The sequence below is a fragment of the Aquarana catesbeiana genome, linkage group LG05 (assembly GCF_042186555.1).
Source record: "Aquarana catesbeiana isolate 2022-GZ linkage group LG05, ASM4218655v1, whole genome shotgun sequence".
In the NCBI taxonomy this organism is placed as follows: domain Eukaryota; kingdom Metazoa; phylum Chordata; class Amphibia; order Anura; family Ranidae; genus Aquarana; species Aquarana catesbeiana.
Genome location: NC_133328.1, coordinates 246,337,008 through 246,354,375, shown reverse-complemented (window position 1 = coordinate 246,354,375; position 17,368 = coordinate 246,337,008). Strand labels below are relative to the sequence as shown.

Genomic DNA, 17,368 nt, shown 5'->3' with positions numbered 1-17,368 from the left:
TAGACTGTAAAATAAAGATTGACTGTGAGGGACAGACACGCGTACCTGAATTAATTTCCTGGAGATTGTGAGAAGCTGGAACTAGAAAAGGGCAGAGTTTTTTGCACTAGGTGGGAAGGACTTCATTTGACATTTAGATAAAAGTAATTTCTCCATCATTCATTGAAAAATTAATGGGCACAGTGCTGTAATAGAGACTTGTGGGCATATGCTGCCACTTGCAGAAGGAATGGACACTAGGATGTTAGAAAAAAAAATCAAAGGGGGCAGCTCCACCTTCTGGTTTTATCCCATTACTGCAACAGAGCCAAGGGTTTTTCCTATTGTCCTTAGGAGGAAGGCGTTTTTTTCCCCAGCTCTGTTCTGCAAATAAAAATTTAGTTATAGCCAGAGAATATTGATCCTGTGTGTCTCTCCAGTCAGCCAATTAGTGCAGCGCCTCCCTAATGTTACAGAAAATGTTTCACTGCAATGGCCCTGCTCTGGACAGTGGCCTACTAAATAATGCTTGTACTTGAGGAATCTGCATATGACAGGCCAGTTCAAAGAATCTGTGTAATTACAGCAAACCCCTCAAGTTTCAGAGCATCATTAACATGACTTCTGGTTAGCTTTGTGGATTCTACTAATACGATGAGTAGATAGGCTGATTACACTGCAGCATTGTTGGTCCCTAGCTAGGGGGTACAGTACATTCTTTTGCTGCTCCTGCTGCAGTTTGTGCAGTCCTAATAAAGTTTTGTCAGCTGCAAATGGCCACTTCACCTCTCCTCTGTTGGGGACAGCGACCTTTGGGTACAACCTGCAGTGACTTGGGTCGCACCTAAAATAGGTACTGCTACAGCTCAAGATTAGCATGTTGTGGCCCACAGGCTTGACATTTCTACCCTATTCATGAACTATTAATTTACACAAAATTATTTTTCTGCACATCTTAGTTGTAGTCTTAACTTTGATTGTGCTCTGGCTGACTCTTATCTGCAGTGCTTTGAAGTCTCGCACAACTAATCACACTGATCACCACTATCTTGGTTGAAACTTGTTTGTTACATTTCTCTCAGTAAAAAAAAAAAAATGTAGTTAAAGCCTACATATAATCATTTCTGCAATATTCATTCCTACTTTAGATAAACAGAATTGCAGTGAAGGCCTTCAACGAAGAGAACTACCCTCTGACAGCACTGATGGGACCAGCTCTGTATTTTTCATGACAGAACTGCAAAGATCTTCCTCACACAGGAATGCTCATTTTGCAATGAGAGAAGAAAGGTGAGTTTTATAAATAACAACTAGAGCTGTAAAATGGATCTCAGGGAAAGTGCACACATTCTGTCTCAACACTATATTCAAAAATATTGTCAGGTCACCTGGGACCAGGTGACAGATGCACTCTGTAGGAGTCGGAAGTGCACCGCTAAGGTAGTGGACCCTAGGACTGACTGCTGCGGATTGAACCCTGGAAGGTTCAGGAAGCAGGTCTACAGGATAACTAACATGGATCCCAGTGGGAGCTAGAACATAGATTCCCCAGGGCGCGGAGTCTAAGAGCCAGCGGGTGTTCACCAGAGCCTCTAGTGGTGAGGATGGACTGCGCTGCAGTCTGGCTCCAGGTCGCGGCCCCCAGGGTCTCACAGCTCACCGTAGACTACAGAAGAAGAGGAAGGAGGCAGCAGGCTGGAACGACAGGGAAGTAAGGGGTAAGCCAAAGGTCAGGGCGACTAGCAGACAAGGATAAACATAACACACCAAAGTTCAGGGTAACAAGCAGACAGGGAGAGTCGAGAACAGGCCAAAGTCGGTAACAGGAATCAGACGTAGGAAACACAGCAAGTACAAATGGAGGCTAACACACAATGGTTGATCAGCACCGCTGGCTTGCAGTGCACAGGTTAATATAGGGTTCCCTGATAGGGCCTGGGGTGGGGCCATACTTAGAGGAGAGGTTATAAAACCAGTCAGGTGAGAGGCAGCTGGTCTTTAGAGAAGAACACATGGAGACAGGTAAGCTGACAGAGAAAACTCTATTGCATAACCATGACAAATATTTCACATACGGTTTTTTTTTTTTCAAATTTTTTTATAGTAACATTTTGCTTTTAAAGTCAACTTTGACTGCACATTGACCCACCACATTTTTCAATTCTGGCCTGAAGGTTGCATCCACCAATGAGGTTGATGTACTAAAACTGGAGAGTGCAACTGGAGAGGGTTTTTTGTCAGAGCTTATTAGAACAAGCTGAAGTTAGAAGCTGATTGGCTACCATGCACAGCTGCGTTTGATTTTGCACTCTCCAGTTTTAGTAAATCAACCCCAATGCCTACTACCTGCTGCTGCAATTGTAAGAGAATTTCAGTTGACCTATTTTACTTTATAGAGAGCACAGAAACTGTGTTAAGTTATTATAGTGGCCTGGATGCAGAGATAGAAACTGTGGGGTAAGTGTACCACTGGCTTATCATCTGAGAAATATAAGAATGCATGGGAAGGCAACAAAAAAAATGACATCTGTGGAAAATTGTGGTTCCACAGATTCTTATCCTTAGGCTGTCTTTGCCCTTATCTGGTGTAGAATCTGTTTAGAATTGATGCCAATATGAATATTTTTTACCTTTACAGTGCTTCAGAAGCTGAACAAGTATGGATGGAAAGTCCACTAAAGCCCACGCTACCTTATCAATATTCATTAAAGGAGAGGAGTAGGATTCCAGTGATTAACCAAGAAATGACTGTGTCTCTGAGCCCAGAAAAAATAATACTGAATAGTGACCTTGCTCCAGGGCTGCAGACATTTGAAAAAAGCAATCCAAGTTATGTAGCTGCAGATGTCCAAGAGCGACCAGGAAGTAAAATTGTTCAGGAAAACTGTAATTATGATGGCTTTGTTCATGCTAACTATAATCCTGCGCTTAGTGAGAAGCAGGTATCATTTTTCTCTAGTACAAATGCTTCTCCGAAAATATTAAGGGCACAGCTTTCAGTGGACAATGACAATTCCTATAACCAAGGAAGTCCAATATTACAGCATGTAGGAAAAACCGAGCAGTCACAGCCACCACTTCCAGAGAAAAAAAGACTTTCTGAAAGTGAACGATCATTTGGCTCCATTTCTCCTTCTTCGAGTGGCTTTTCAAGTCCCCACAGTGGCAGTACAATCAGTATTCCATTTCCTAATTTTCTTCCTGATTTTTCAAAGGCTCTAACTGATTCATCACTCTCAGGTAAGATAATGTTTTAACTGTACTTTGGGTACACCAGACAATAGGGCATATTTATAAAGCAGTAAAAATGGCATTCTCCAAACATTTACTGCAGGTGAATCATAGTTACATAGGTACATTGTTAATCTGGTTGAAAAAAGACACAACTCCATCCAGTTCTACTCACAGAAAAAAAAACACATAAAAAAAAACACATAAAAACACATACAAATCAAAAACCTCCAAATACACTATCCTATACCCACAGTTGATCCAGAGGAAGGCAAGAAAAAAAAACAATAAAGCATGATCCAGTTTTCTCCAGCGGGGGGTGGGGGAGTCCTTCCTGATCCCCCAAGAGGAAATCAGATACGCCCTGGATCGACTTTACCTAAAAATATTAGTATCCAGTTATTAAGAAAGAATCCAGGCCTTTTTTAACTGCTGATAGTCTATTCCAGATTTTCACAGCCCTTCTGTGAAGTATTTCCATATTTGGAGATGAAATTTCTTTTCCTCTAGATGTAAAGAGTGCACCCTTGCCCTCTGTGATGACCTTAAAGTGAATAACTCTACACCTTGTTCACTATAAGGACCACTTATGTATTCATACATGTTGATCATATCCCCCTTTTAATCTCTTTTCAACAGACAATACATTCAGTTCAGCTAATCTTTGGCTAAGATCAAGTGCGTATCTGTTCTTATCAGTCATTTGGGAAAGAACCCTGACCCCCTTCGCCAATTTGGGGGGACAGAATTTCCTTGATGTAATTAGGTGGGGGGGGGCTTTTTTCTCCTGGCTTGAATCCGGCCTTGTGCACAAGGCGTGTCCCCAGTTGTAGGCAAGACTCTCCTTAAGCTCGCAAGTTCTGATGAGGCTGCACTGGTCTGGCCGAGGGCCGGGCTGTGAAAGAAGCCTGCAGTGTATGTGCCCCTGGGGTGGCAGTCCAGGGGTGCCGTAGTACTCACTGTGTACCGGGCACTTTGAGTTTATGGCACCAAGGTCACTAAACCATGTCAAACTTTTTTCGCACCTGCCTCTATGACCGGGCCTTTTGGCTGGGACCAGAGAATATTTTGTTTCTTGGCCTAAGGGCCTGCCATGGCATTGCACTATGGTACTACTACACTTCTCCGCTTCCTTTTCCCCACTTTTATTTGTGTTTTTGTGTGTTTTGTCACTTGCACTGTGCACTTTACTCACCATGATTAGTAGGGTGTTGGTCCTCGGGCCTTCCCTAAAAGTCTTGGGAGGGGATGAACATGGCCTTCTGGCTTGGTTTGCCCTCTCTCATGGGATCTCACTTCAGAGAAGCCCCTCCTAGTACTTGGGGTTGGTCTGTTTCGGCAGACCTCCCATAGAACGGGGTCCGCCTGGTTTCGGCTAGGTGGGCCAGCGAGTACATAAGTCCCTGTCAGAAGCCTTGTGCCCCGGGGTATCAGGGTAAGGGTCCTTCCTTTTCAGAGGAGGTCCATGTGTACACTCTGTGGCACTTTTTTATGTTCTCACTTTTTGTGTGTGCACTTTTTTTTTTTGCACTGTGTGTTAGTTCACAGGCTTAAAAAAATATATCTTATATTTTTTCATAGCTGAGTTTCTCGATGCCTCTTAATCGTGTCACACCAGGAAGATACACCTGTAGTGTATATATATATATATATATATATATGTGTGTGTATATATATATATATATATATATATATATATATATTTAACCACTTCCGGACCGGTCGCCGCAGTTTTATTGCAGCAGGTTGGCTCGGCTGGGCAAATCGACGTTAGCTTACGTCACTTTTCCTTTTGGCCACTAGGGGTGCACGCTGACGGAGGCGCAATGCCTGCCGAGCACCCGCGATCGCTCGTGACAGAACGAGAACCGGGATCTGTGTGTGTAAACACACAGATCCTGGTTCTTTCAGGGGAGTAGAGACAGATCGTGTGTTCATACTAAGTATGAACACCGATCTCTCTCTCCTCCTAGACAGTCCCATCCCCCCTACAGTTAGAACACAGTGAGGGAACACAGTTAACCCCTTGATCGCCCCCTAGTGTTAACCCCTTCCCTGCCAGTGACATTTATACAGTAATCAGTGCATTTTTATAGTAATAGCAGGTAATGTGGCGCTTACTAATAAATACAAATAAATGTGGCTCTTTGTAAAGAATATATATAAATATCTAAAACATACAATTAATTTTCATAACCCTAATATATAAAACAATTACTTGGAAATTCCATAGGGAAGGATCCAAATAAATGAGAGCGTCCTAAAAATTAATCTCTTATATAAATTGTATAGCAAATGATTAACAAACCAATGCTATAACAATACATGAATGAATGTGCAAACAGCAATCGGCTTTCTAAACAATGTTCAATAATGTCCTAAGAAGGTGACTAAACTTCGCATAATTGCATGTAGATCCAATTCAATAATAAGTCCAAACCAAGGAGGTAAGAACACCAATAAGTGAATAAAAGACATGCATCAGTGGCATAAACGCATGTGCACATTAATGTGCAAACAAAGGTAAATAATGTGCAAAAATAATTGTGCAATAAATATCAGTAATCTGTGCAAATATCAATATACAGTGCAAAATGGCAATATGAATAAAGTGCAAAAAATAGTCCAAAAATCACTCCCAGTAAGGGAATGAGGTATTTCCAAAATGAAACAGAAGTGCTTTAGATCCCAAGTTCAATGTGCATATATATATATATATATATTTATATATACATATATACACAGTGCAAAATCAGTCCAAGCAGAAACACTGTGCAGCAACAAACGTCCACAAATAAAAGTGCAATGTGCCACCAGCCACTGAAAGGTCTCCACAATCCACTGTGTAAATCGTTTTCCCCACCCTCTCACCTCATAGGCTCAGTAAGTAAGCCTTAATGATAATACTACACTGGTCAATTGATTCCCCGGATCTCCTCAGCGTTGTCACAAGATGTACAGGCTCACAAACGTGGAGAAGAGAGGGGGGCTCCATAGTGCAGTATAAGCAATAATGATTTTATTAAATAAAAGTAACTTACGTTTAGGTTAATATTCAACAGTGTAATGTCTCAAAGAACGTCCGGTCTCAGCCGCGGCCGGAAGTGACGTCACCCGGCTCTTTTCTCTGACGCATTGTGTCACTGTTCACGTGACTTTTTCGAAGGGTATAGAGTCGGGTGCACGGAAGTGACTAATATAGCAGAGCGGTTGTCATAGTAACCTTCATTGCATCAGCGAATATTCAAATCTTTCAAAAATTCATACAATATCATCCACATAATAATACTAATACCATTAACTACCAAATGTGGGGGGAAAAAAATATTTATAATAATAAATTTTGACCACAATAACTAAAAAAACAGCACCATCTGGTGGACAAGTCGATAACAGCTCTTCAAAACTAAAAGCAACTAAACGTTATTCTCAATAATAACTGCTAGTAGCAAGAACATGACATCTAGTGGATATATTAAGGAATTGCAGTCCTAATATTTAAAACACAGAAAGGCTCCATATAATAGGTGATTAAAAATGGATTCCTTAAATATATTAAAAGGCAACTCAGCATTAACATCCAAGGAGTACTTGCTAATTTAAAATTGTAAAAAAGTTAAAAAAATAAAATAAAATTAAAAAGAAAAGAGGAGAAGAATAAATACAACTTTTCAGATCAAATTAAAAATCCAAGGATTAAAAGGAAAGGGAGAGAGTGAATCTAATATCAATAATTAGAAATGAAACCATTTAAGTTGAATTCCACATTGTGTCCCAGTGGTATTAATGTACAGAGCTCGTGTATCCAGCAGGATTCTAATTGACTAAGTTTTATCACTTTATTATCACCCCTCCAATGGGGTTTATATTTTTCTATCCCCCATACCAGTAATGAGGAGGGGTCTCTATTATGAAACTGGTCATAATGTCTGGACAGACTATGTTTTGGGAAACCATTCTTTATATTTTGTGTATGTTCCCTCAGTCCCTTCCAGAGTTCCCTTTTTATTCTTCCAACGTACTGAATCCGGCAGGGACGTTCTAGGACGTAGACCACCCCTTCTGTTCTACTTGATATAAAATCTTTAATCTGATATTCTCTGCCGGTGACAGTTGATTTAAGACTTGATTTTTTCTTCTTGCTTTCTTTCGTATGCCTGCAAGTATAGCATGTTTTACAGGGATAGAATCCCTTCCCTTTCAAAAAAGGAAAACTTTTGAGCAGGGGGATCCAACACATTCTTCGCAATAAGATCCCTCAAAGTGGGTGCTCTCCGATAAGTGAATTTTGGCTTTTCCAATAGTATTGGCCCTAGGTGTCGGTCAGCTTTTACGATATTCCAGTATTTTTTACATATCTTCTCTATTTGTTTATGCTGGATATTAAAGGCCATAACAAATGGGACACCACTCATATATTCTTAATTTCTGGTTGAATCTTGAATACGTTTTTTTTTCTATCAAGGGCAGTTACATTCTTTAATTTTCCTTAATGAAATTGTGTTGATACCCCTTTTGGATAAATCTCTCACCAATAAATTCTGCTTGTTTCATGAACACCTCCTCTTTGGTACAGTTCCTTCTTAACCTAATCAATTGGCCTTTAGGTATGTTCTCCAACCAGGGGGCATAATGACAGCTATCCAGTGGGAGATAGCTATTCCTATCAACAGACTTAAAGTGTGTTTGTGTTATCAATCTTCCCTCTTCTTTTGAGATTTCCAGATCTAAAAATTGGATTTTCACATCGCTTATCTCCCATGTCAAGTTAATGTTTTTATTATTTGTATTCAAGTCAAACCCAAAATCCATCAAACTTTCTCTGTCGCCAACCCAAATTACAATGATATCATCAATGAATCTCTTGAATAGGAGGAATTGCTGTGGTTTCTTGTTATATAAAGCATCCTCCTCCCATTCAGCCATGTAAAAATTTGGTACACTCGGCGCATATTTGGCGCCCATTGCTATTCCACAGATCTGTTTATAATTACTCTCATACCAAAAGTAGTTATGGTCTAGGATGTATTTTAGACAATTTATGAGGAATTTCCTCTGTGCGGCCTTCAATCCGCTAAGTTTTTTCTGGGCCTCGCTTGTATTGCTTCTCCATGATTAATAATTGTATATAGCGACGCTTTATTATTTTTATAGCACTGATCGCTGTATAATTGTCAATGGTCCCAAAAATGTTTCAAAAGTGTCCAATTTGTCCGCTGCAATATCCCAGTCTCGATAAAAATCGCAGATCGCCGCCCCCTACTAGTAAAAAAACAAAATAATTTTAAAAATGCCATAAATCTATCCCCTATTTTGTAGACACTATAACTTTTGGATGGTGAGCTGTATTGGATTTCTGCCAGACATATTGTTTGGAGTTGAGGCCAAATAATTACATTTTAGTCTCATCTGACCGGCCACCTTTTTCCATGTGGCCTCAGAATCCTCAAGGTGCATTTTGGCAAAGCTCAGTCATGACTGCATGTGGCCTTTCTTGAGGAGTGGCTTTTTTCTTGCAACCCTCCCATATAAGCCACATTTGTGGAGAATTTTCTGTGATTATTTTAAAGGGGGTGATTCTCTACTGTTAATGATATAGCCATTATTAGCTTACTCTTTACACATTATCTACTTTACACCTTATGTACTATGCTGTACATTATATAATATAACTTACTAAACTGTATGTACAGTTTTGTAAATGATATACTTCACAGTATTATATGTTATATACTCCATACTGCACCAATTTATAACTTGAATTTTGTATATTCTACTCTGCTCTGTCATTTACACTGTGTTATGTGTTATATGCTTGCCTATTTACTGTGTTGTACATTAAATGCTTTTGTATATACAGTACTATATACATTATATACCTTACACTCTTCCAAATCCCAGTTAAACCCACTGCAAACCTGACTGGTAAATGAACACTATTCTTCCCGTTCCCAGAATGAACTTCTGCTTAAATAAAGATAACATTTTAAAGTCAGCAAAACAAATTTATCATTTCTGTATACACGTATTTTATTCCAATATACAGTGCCTTGCAAAAGTATTCACCCCCCTTGGCATTTTTCGGGTTTTGTTGCCTCACAACCTGGAATTAACATGGATTGTTTGAGGCTTTGCATCATTTAATTTACAGAACATTTTGTTTTTTTTTTTTTTTTTAGCAAACAACAAATAGGACAAAATAACAGAAAAAGTCAATGTGCATAACTATTCACCCCCCTAAAGTCAATACTTTGTAGAGCCACCTTTTGCGGCTATCACAGCTCCAAGTCACTTTGGATAAGTCTCTATGAGCTTGCCACATCTTACCACTGGGATTTTTGCCCATTCCTCACTGCAAAACTGCTCCAGCTCCTTCAAGTTGGATGGTTTGCGCTTGTGAACAGCAATCTTTAAGTCTGACCACAGATTTTCTATTAGATTGAGGTCTGGGCTTTGACTAGGCCATTCCAACACATTTACATGTTTCCCCTTAAACCACTGAAGTGTTACTTTAGCAGTGTGTTTGGGGTCATTGTCCTGCTGGAAGGTGAACCTCCGTCCTAGCCTCAAATCACACACAGAGTGGTACAGGTTTTGCTCAAGAATATCCCTGTATTTAGCACCATCCATCTTTTCCTCAATTCTGACCAGTTTCCCAGTCCCGACTGCTGAAAAACATCCCCACAGCATGATGCTGCCACCACCATGTTTCACTGTGGGGATGGTGTTCTTTGGGTGATGTGACTTGTTGGGTTTGCACCAGACATAGCATTTTCTTTGGCCAAAAAGCTCAATTTTAGTCGCATCAGTCCAGAGCACCTTCCTCCATACATTATGGGAGTCTCCCACATGCCTTTTCGCAAACTTAAAACGTGCCGTTTTGTTTTTTGCTGAAAGTAATGGCTTTCTTCTGGCCACTCTGCCATAAAGCCCAGCTCTATGGAGCGTACGTCTTATTGTCGTCCTATGTACAGATACTCCAGTCTCTGCTGTGGAACTCTGCAGCTCCTCCAGGGTTACCTTAGGTCTCTGTGCTGCCTCTCTGATTAATGCCCTCCTTGCCCAGTCCGTGAGTTTTGGTGTGCGGCCGTCTCTTGGCAGGTTTGCTGTTGTGCCATGTTCTTTCCATTTGATTATGATAGATTTGATGGTGCTCCTAGGGATCATCAAAGATTTGGATTTTTTTTTTTTACCTAACCCTGACTTGTACTTCTCAACAACATTGTCCCTTACTTGTTTGGAGAGTTCTTTGGTCTTCATGGCAGTGTTTGGTTAGTGGTGCCTCTTGCTTAGGTGTTGCAGCCTCTGGGGCCTTTCAAAAAGGTGTGTATATGTAATGACAGATCATGTGACACTTGGATTGCACACAGGTGGACATCATTTTACTAATTGTGTGACTTCTGAAGGTAATTGGTTGCACCAGAGCTTTTTATGGGCTTCATAACAAAGGGGATGAATACATACGTACATGCCAATTATCAGTTTTTTATTTCTGAAAAATAGTTTAGTGTATATATTTTTCTAATTTTACTTCACCAACTTAGACTATTGTGTTCTGATCCATCACATATAATTCAGATTAAAAAAACATTGAACTAAAGGCTGTAATGTAACAAAATAGGTAGAAAGCCAAGGGGGTGAATACTTTTGCAAGGCACTGTATAATTTAAACTAAAACTGGATTGGTAATTATGACTTCAACAACTGGCAGCCAATCCCAGGCAAAAAAAAAACACATCATGGCTAGCAAAAGTAGCATAAAGCAGCATTGTTTTATTGATTGTGTTTTACTTATTATTGTCACCTCTTTTCAGATAACTCAACGGAAAATAAGCACATGACAGTAAAGTTTGTGCAAGACACTTCCAAATTCTGGTATAAGCCTGATATTTCAAGAGAACAAGGTATTTGTCACTGAGTACTTAATTTCAGTTTCTCCCGTTATTTCCCCATTACTATATAAATATATACAATATAAAGATAATCCCATAATCTTGCTATTTCCTAAATACCCTGTCTACAGCAGTCCTATAGACTTGATACTAGACTTGATACCTGAAAATCATTAAGTTGACTTATTCACATACAGTGAATTTAACGGTTCAAACTTCACCAGATGTTAGCAAATGTGGTATGTGTAGCAGGTTCTGATGCTGGCAAATTTCGCTTCAGCGGGCTGTAATACTAGACAACACGCCTGTCAGACCCCTGCCTCCTGGTAGCTGAGAAATACCATGTGATCTGTGTACTTTGAAAGGCTGTGGAATAAAGAGGGGCTGCAGGTAAAGAGGTACAACTTGCTGGTCAACCATTCCTGAGGACGATGCCGCGATAGCATTCGAGGCAGCCATAGTTGGTTCCTATGAGGCGTTGACGCATTTGTTGTTCAGAGGAGACTCTGACTGCATCTATGCGTGCTACTATCAGGGCATGGGGAGTGGCTAGACAGACCGAGCTGGGAGATAGCCATGAGATTTCCCCATACACACCATTGTGGAAGTACCTACAATTGCCTAATTTCTACAATTATCCGGACCCTAGTACGTGGACCAAGTTGGGTATCAAAAAGGTTGGTCATGTAGTGCGGAACAGAATACTCCTTCAATTTGATATTATGAAATCCTTGTATCATTTGCCTAATCCATATTTGTTTCGCTACTTGAAATTTCAGTGCCCTGTATATAGATCAGCAGGGCAGACGCATGGAGGGGGGGGGGGCGGCGCTCGTGCTCCCCTAATGGACAGGCCGCCACTGGTTAAGGCCCTCGCACCTTGCAGAAATGCATGGGTGATGGACTTTCCTCAACTGGATGACGATGATTTGGATGATCTCTGGGAGGTTAATTTTTCTAGACTCGTGTCAGCTAGAGACCATCTCTAAGGCTCCATGCACACTAGGCTTAAAAAAAAAAACATCTGTTCTCTTGGGAATAAAAAACGCTCATATAGAGCATTTTTTTGTACAAAGTCTAGATGAGTTTAGAAGAGTTTTACGTTTTTTTCTGCCAGTAAGCTCCAACCAGGAACGTGAACCAGAAGGTTTTTTTTTCCTGCCTCTAAACGTTGAGCTCAAAATATGCCTCTAAACGTCCTAATGTGCATGGACACATAGGATAAAATTGAGCTGCTTCTACAGGCAAAACACACAACTCCTGTAGAAGCAACGTTTTTTAAGCCATTGTGCCTAGAGCCTTACAGTACAAATTCTTACACAGAATTTACCACACTTGCCAGATTGGCTAGGACCTTTCCCACTCAGTCACCCAGCTGCTGGTGGTGCACTTCTTCTAGGTCAGATTTCATACATACAGTATCTCACAAAAGTGAGTACACCCCTCGCATTTTTGTAAATATTTTATTATATCTTTTCATGTGACAACACTGAAGAAATGACACTTTTCTACAATGTAAAGTAGTGAGTGTACAGCTTGTATAACAGTGTAAATTTGCTGTCCCCTCAAAATAACTCAACACACAGCCATTAATGTCTAAACCGCTGGCAATATAAGTGAGTACTTTTTAAAAGTTGAGTTATTTTGAGAGGACAGCAAATTTACACTGTTATACAAGCTGTACACTCACTACTTTACATTGTAGCAAAGTGTAATTTCTTCAGTGTTGTCACATGAAAATATATAATAAAATATTTACAAAAATATGAGGCGTTTACTCACTTTTGTGAGATACTATATATTCTGGGAGTGCACAGTTATACAAAGGTTTTGGAAGGAAGTTATCCAATGTATTCAAGATGTTACGACACTTTTTATAAAGCCATCTATTGAAATATGTCTTTTGGGATTGGTAGACTCCTTGGCCCCCAAAAGATAATCCGTACTCTGCAAACAATAGTACTGTATTATGCCAGGAAACTTCTAAATATCTCTTGGAAAAAATCTGCAGCTCCTAGTATCTTAGCCTAAAAAGCGCTCATCAACAAGGCTTTACCGTTTTATAGGGCAAGTTATACTAGCAGAGGAGTTCCTAATACATTTGATAAAGTGTGGGGAGGATGATCTATCAATATGTCTACTGTATCTGAATAGACGATTTTATTTTCTCGCCTCTAGAATTGACGGTTTGCCCAATGTACAGTGTTGTGGAACAGTGATCTAGAGTTCTCTACTAGGATGCTCTATATGTGGGCAAATCTATGCATTGCTCATGTGATATGTGGGCATATATTGCCTTATGTATGTAGTAATTCATGAGTATGAGAGACGGAAAAATGTAATATTATAAAAAACTGTTTTGTATAGACAAACCTATTCTGAAAATAATACTATGTTAGGTGGGATTTACATTAGCCTGAAGCTGTGCTGATGGCTTTGTGCTGCTGTCTAGTGTTGTTGTTTGTTATGTAAGCCTGGTTATCAGGCTATTGTATAATTAACTTTCTGCAAAAACAATAAAAAGAAATTTAACAAAAAAAAAAAGAGGTACAGCTTATGTGGGAGGATTTGCTTCATTACTGTGTATCACAAAATGGTAATCAATTCTGTGGGCTTATGTGAGTATTTATTGCTACTTTAACCACTTCAGACCAGGAAGATTTTACCCCCTTCCTGACCAGAGCATTTTTGTCATTCGGCACTGCGTCGCTTTAGCTGACAATTGCGCGGTCGTGCGACGTTGTACCCAAACAAAATTGACGTCCTTTTTTTCCCACAAATAGAGCTTTTTTTATGGTATTTGATCACCTCTGCTATTTTTATTTTTTGCGCTATAAACAAAAAAAGAGCGACAATTTTGAAAAAAAAGCAATATTTTTTACATTTTGCTATAATAAATATCCCCAAAAAATATATAAAAAAAACAAATTTTGTTCTCAGTCTAGGCAGATATATATTCTTCTACATATTTTTGGTAAAAAAAATAATCACAATAAGCGTATATTGATTGGTTTGCGCAAAAGTTATAGTGTCTACAAAATAGGGGATAGATTTATGGCATTTTTATTATTAATTTTTTTTTTTATTAGTAATGACGGCAATCTGCGATTTTTATCGTGACTGCGACATTATGGCGGACACTTATGACACTATTTTGGGACCATTGTCATTTATACAGCTATCAGTACTATAAAAATGCACTGATTACTGGCAGGGAAGGGGTTAAACACTAGGGGGCGAACAAGGGTTTAAGTGTGTCCTAGGGAGGTGTTCTAACTGTGGGGGGGAATGGGCTACCACTGACATGACAGCGATCACTGCTCCCAATGACAGGGAGCAGTAGATCCCTGTCATGTCGCTAGGCAGAACGGGAAAATGCCTTGTTTACATAGGCATCTTCCAATTCTACCTCTCTACACCACAATCGCGGGCTGCCTGCGAACATCGAGTTCCCGGGACCTGCGGGCACGCTCCTGCGGCGTCGCGCGTGTGCCCGATAGGTGGCAAAATTAAAGGGACGTACAGGTACGCCCATTTGCCTGCCTGTGCCATTCTGCCGACGTACATCTGTGTGCGGCAGTCGACAAGCGGTTAAGTTATTGGAAACAATATTAAGCCGTTGCTCTATTACTCCTGTCCTGTGTAATGTATTTATATGTGAATCCATCCAATATTTTTTCCTACTTTTAGCTAACAAAAAAGCAGCCTGTCTATCAATGTAAAAAATATGGGGAAAATATATTTTGTGGAAAAAAAAAATTGCCTAGCTATATATGTTTAGAAATACTAAAAATAATTATGTTTTTAAAACCTAAAAATGACTTAGTCGTGAAAGGAGATGTGCATGAGATTGTACTAATCATTTTTTTCCATTTAAATAGCTATTGCAGTTCTTAAGGACAAAGAACCTGGTTCCTTTATTGTTAGAGATAGTCATTCCTTCCGAGGAGCCTATGGATTGGCTATGAAAGTAGCTACACCACCTCCATCTGTAATGCAACTGAACAAGAAAGGTATGGCAGTGTATGAGTGTATTTAAGGTGTTGTGCACATAGAAGCACTAGTGTACATATGTACTGTATACACACAAACTTATTTTATATGACTGAAGAATCTTCCTACCTACCTGATAAGGACAGAAATTAGAAAACCCTTTTCCACACCTGCAATATAAGTTACACATTTATTTTATTGATGTCATTTTTTACATTTGTACAGTTGAAAATGGTGGCTAGATACCAAAATACAGTGGGGCAAAAAAGTATTTAGTCAGCCACCAATTGTGCAAGTTCTCCCACTTAAAAAGATGAGAGAGGCCTGTAATTGTCATCATAGGTATAGTTCAACTATGAGACACAAAATGTGGAAACAATTGTGTCTGATTTCTGAAAGAATTTATTTGCAAATTATGGTGGAAATCAAGTATTTGGTCAATATCAAAAGTTCATCTCAATACTTTGTTATATATCCTTTCTTGGCAATGACAAAGGTCAAACGTTTTCTGTAAGTCATCACAAGGTTGTCACACACTGTTGCTGGTATGTTGGCTCATTCCTCCATGCAGATCTCCTCTAGAGCAGTGATGTGTTGGGGCTGTTGCTGGGCAACACAGACTTTCAACTCCCAACTCCCTCCAAAGGTTTTCTATGAGGTTGAGATCTGGAGACTGGCTAGGCCACTCCAGGACCTTTTTATTTTATTTTTATTTCAGGTACTTACATAGCGCCGTCAATTTACGCAGCGCTTTACATATACATTATACATTCACATCAGTCCCTACCCTCAAGGAGCTTACAATCTAAGGTCCCTATCTCACATTCATACATACTAGGGACAATTTAGACAGGATCCAATTAACCTACCAGTATGTCTTTGGAGTGTGGGAGGAAACCGGAGTACCCGGAGGAAACCCACGTAGGCACAGGGAGAACATGCAAACTCCAAGCAGGTAATGTTGTGGTTGGGATTCAAACCAGCGACCCTTCTTGCTGCTAGGCGAAAGTGCTACCCACTACACCACTGTGCCGCCCTTGAAATGCTTCTTACGAAGCCACTCCTTCGTTGCCCGGGCAGTGCGTTTGGGATCATTGTCATGCTGAAAGACCCAGCCATGTTTCATCTTCAATGCCCTTGCTGATGGGAGGAGGTTTTCACTCAAAATTTCACGATACATGGCCCCATTCATTCTTTCATGTACACGGATCAGTTGTCCTGTTCCGTTTGCAGAGAAACAGCGCCAAAGCATGATGTTGCCACCCCCATGCTTCAAAGTAGATATGGTATTCTTTGGTTGCAAATCAGCATTCTCTCTCCTCCAAACACGACGAGTTGTGTTTCTACTAAACAGTTCTACTTTGGATACATCTGACCATATGACATTCTCCCAATCCTCTTCTGGATCATCCAAATGCTCTCTAGCAAACTTCAGACGGGCCTGGACATGTACTGGCTTAAGCAGGGGGACACGTCTGGCACTGCAGGATCTGAGTACTTGGCGGCGTAGTGTGTTACTGATGGTAGCCTTTGTGACGTTGGTCCCAGCTCTCTGCAGGTCATTCACTAGGTCCCCCCGTGTGGTTCTGGGAGTTTTTCTCACCATTCTTGTGATCATTTTGACCCCACGGGGTGAGATCTTGCGAGGAGTCCCAGATCGAGGGAGATTATCAGTGGTCTTGTATGCCTTCCATTTTCTAACTATTGCTCCTACAGTTGATTTCTTCACACCAAGCTGCTTGCCTATTGCAGACTCAGTCTTCCCAGCCTGGTGCAGGTCTACAATTTTGTTTCTGGTGTCCTTCAACAGCTCTTTGGTTTTCACCATAGTGGAGTTTGGAGTGTGACTGTTTGAGGTTGTGGACAGATGTCTTTTATACTGATAGCAAGTTCAAACAGGTGCCATTAATACAGGTAATGAGTGGAAGACAGAGGAGCCTCTTAAAGAAGAAGATATAGGTCTGTGAGAGCCAGAAATCGTGCTTGTTTGTAGGGGACCAAATACTTATTTTCCACCATAATTTGCAAATAAATTCTTTCAAAAATCAGACAATGTGATTGTCTGGATTTGTTTCCACATATGATGACATATGATGACAATTACAGGCCTCTCTCATCTTTTTAAGTGGGAGAACTTGCACAATTGGTGGCTGACTAAATACTTTTTTGCCCCACTGTAAAGGTGGCATTATTTTGAAAATATGATCTATTTTTTTTTTTTATATAATCTTTATTTAAAATTTTGTAACAAGCAAATTAAGAACATCTTTAAG

The 17,368-nt window shown here is 40.0% G+C and overlaps 1 protein-coding gene across 3 annotated transcripts in view; it reads left to right on the top strand.

Annotated features, from left to right (window-relative positions):
- Positions 1-17,368, top strand: part of TNS3 (tensin 3) — a 621,029-nt gene that overhangs the window by 498,914 nt on the left and 104,747 nt on the right. For all 3 annotated transcript variants that reach the window (XM_073630678.1, XM_073630677.1, XM_073630679.1), the window contains 4 exons: positions 1,128-1,269; positions 2,618-3,219; positions 11,025-11,114; positions 14,984-15,115. In XM_073630678.1, coding sequence (XP_073486779.1) covers positions 1,128-1,269; positions 2,618-3,219; positions 11,025-11,114; positions 14,984-15,115 — 966 coding nt within the window. The remainder of the gene's footprint in view (positions 1-1,127; positions 1,270-2,617; positions 3,220-11,024; positions 11,115-14,983; positions 15,116-17,368) is intronic.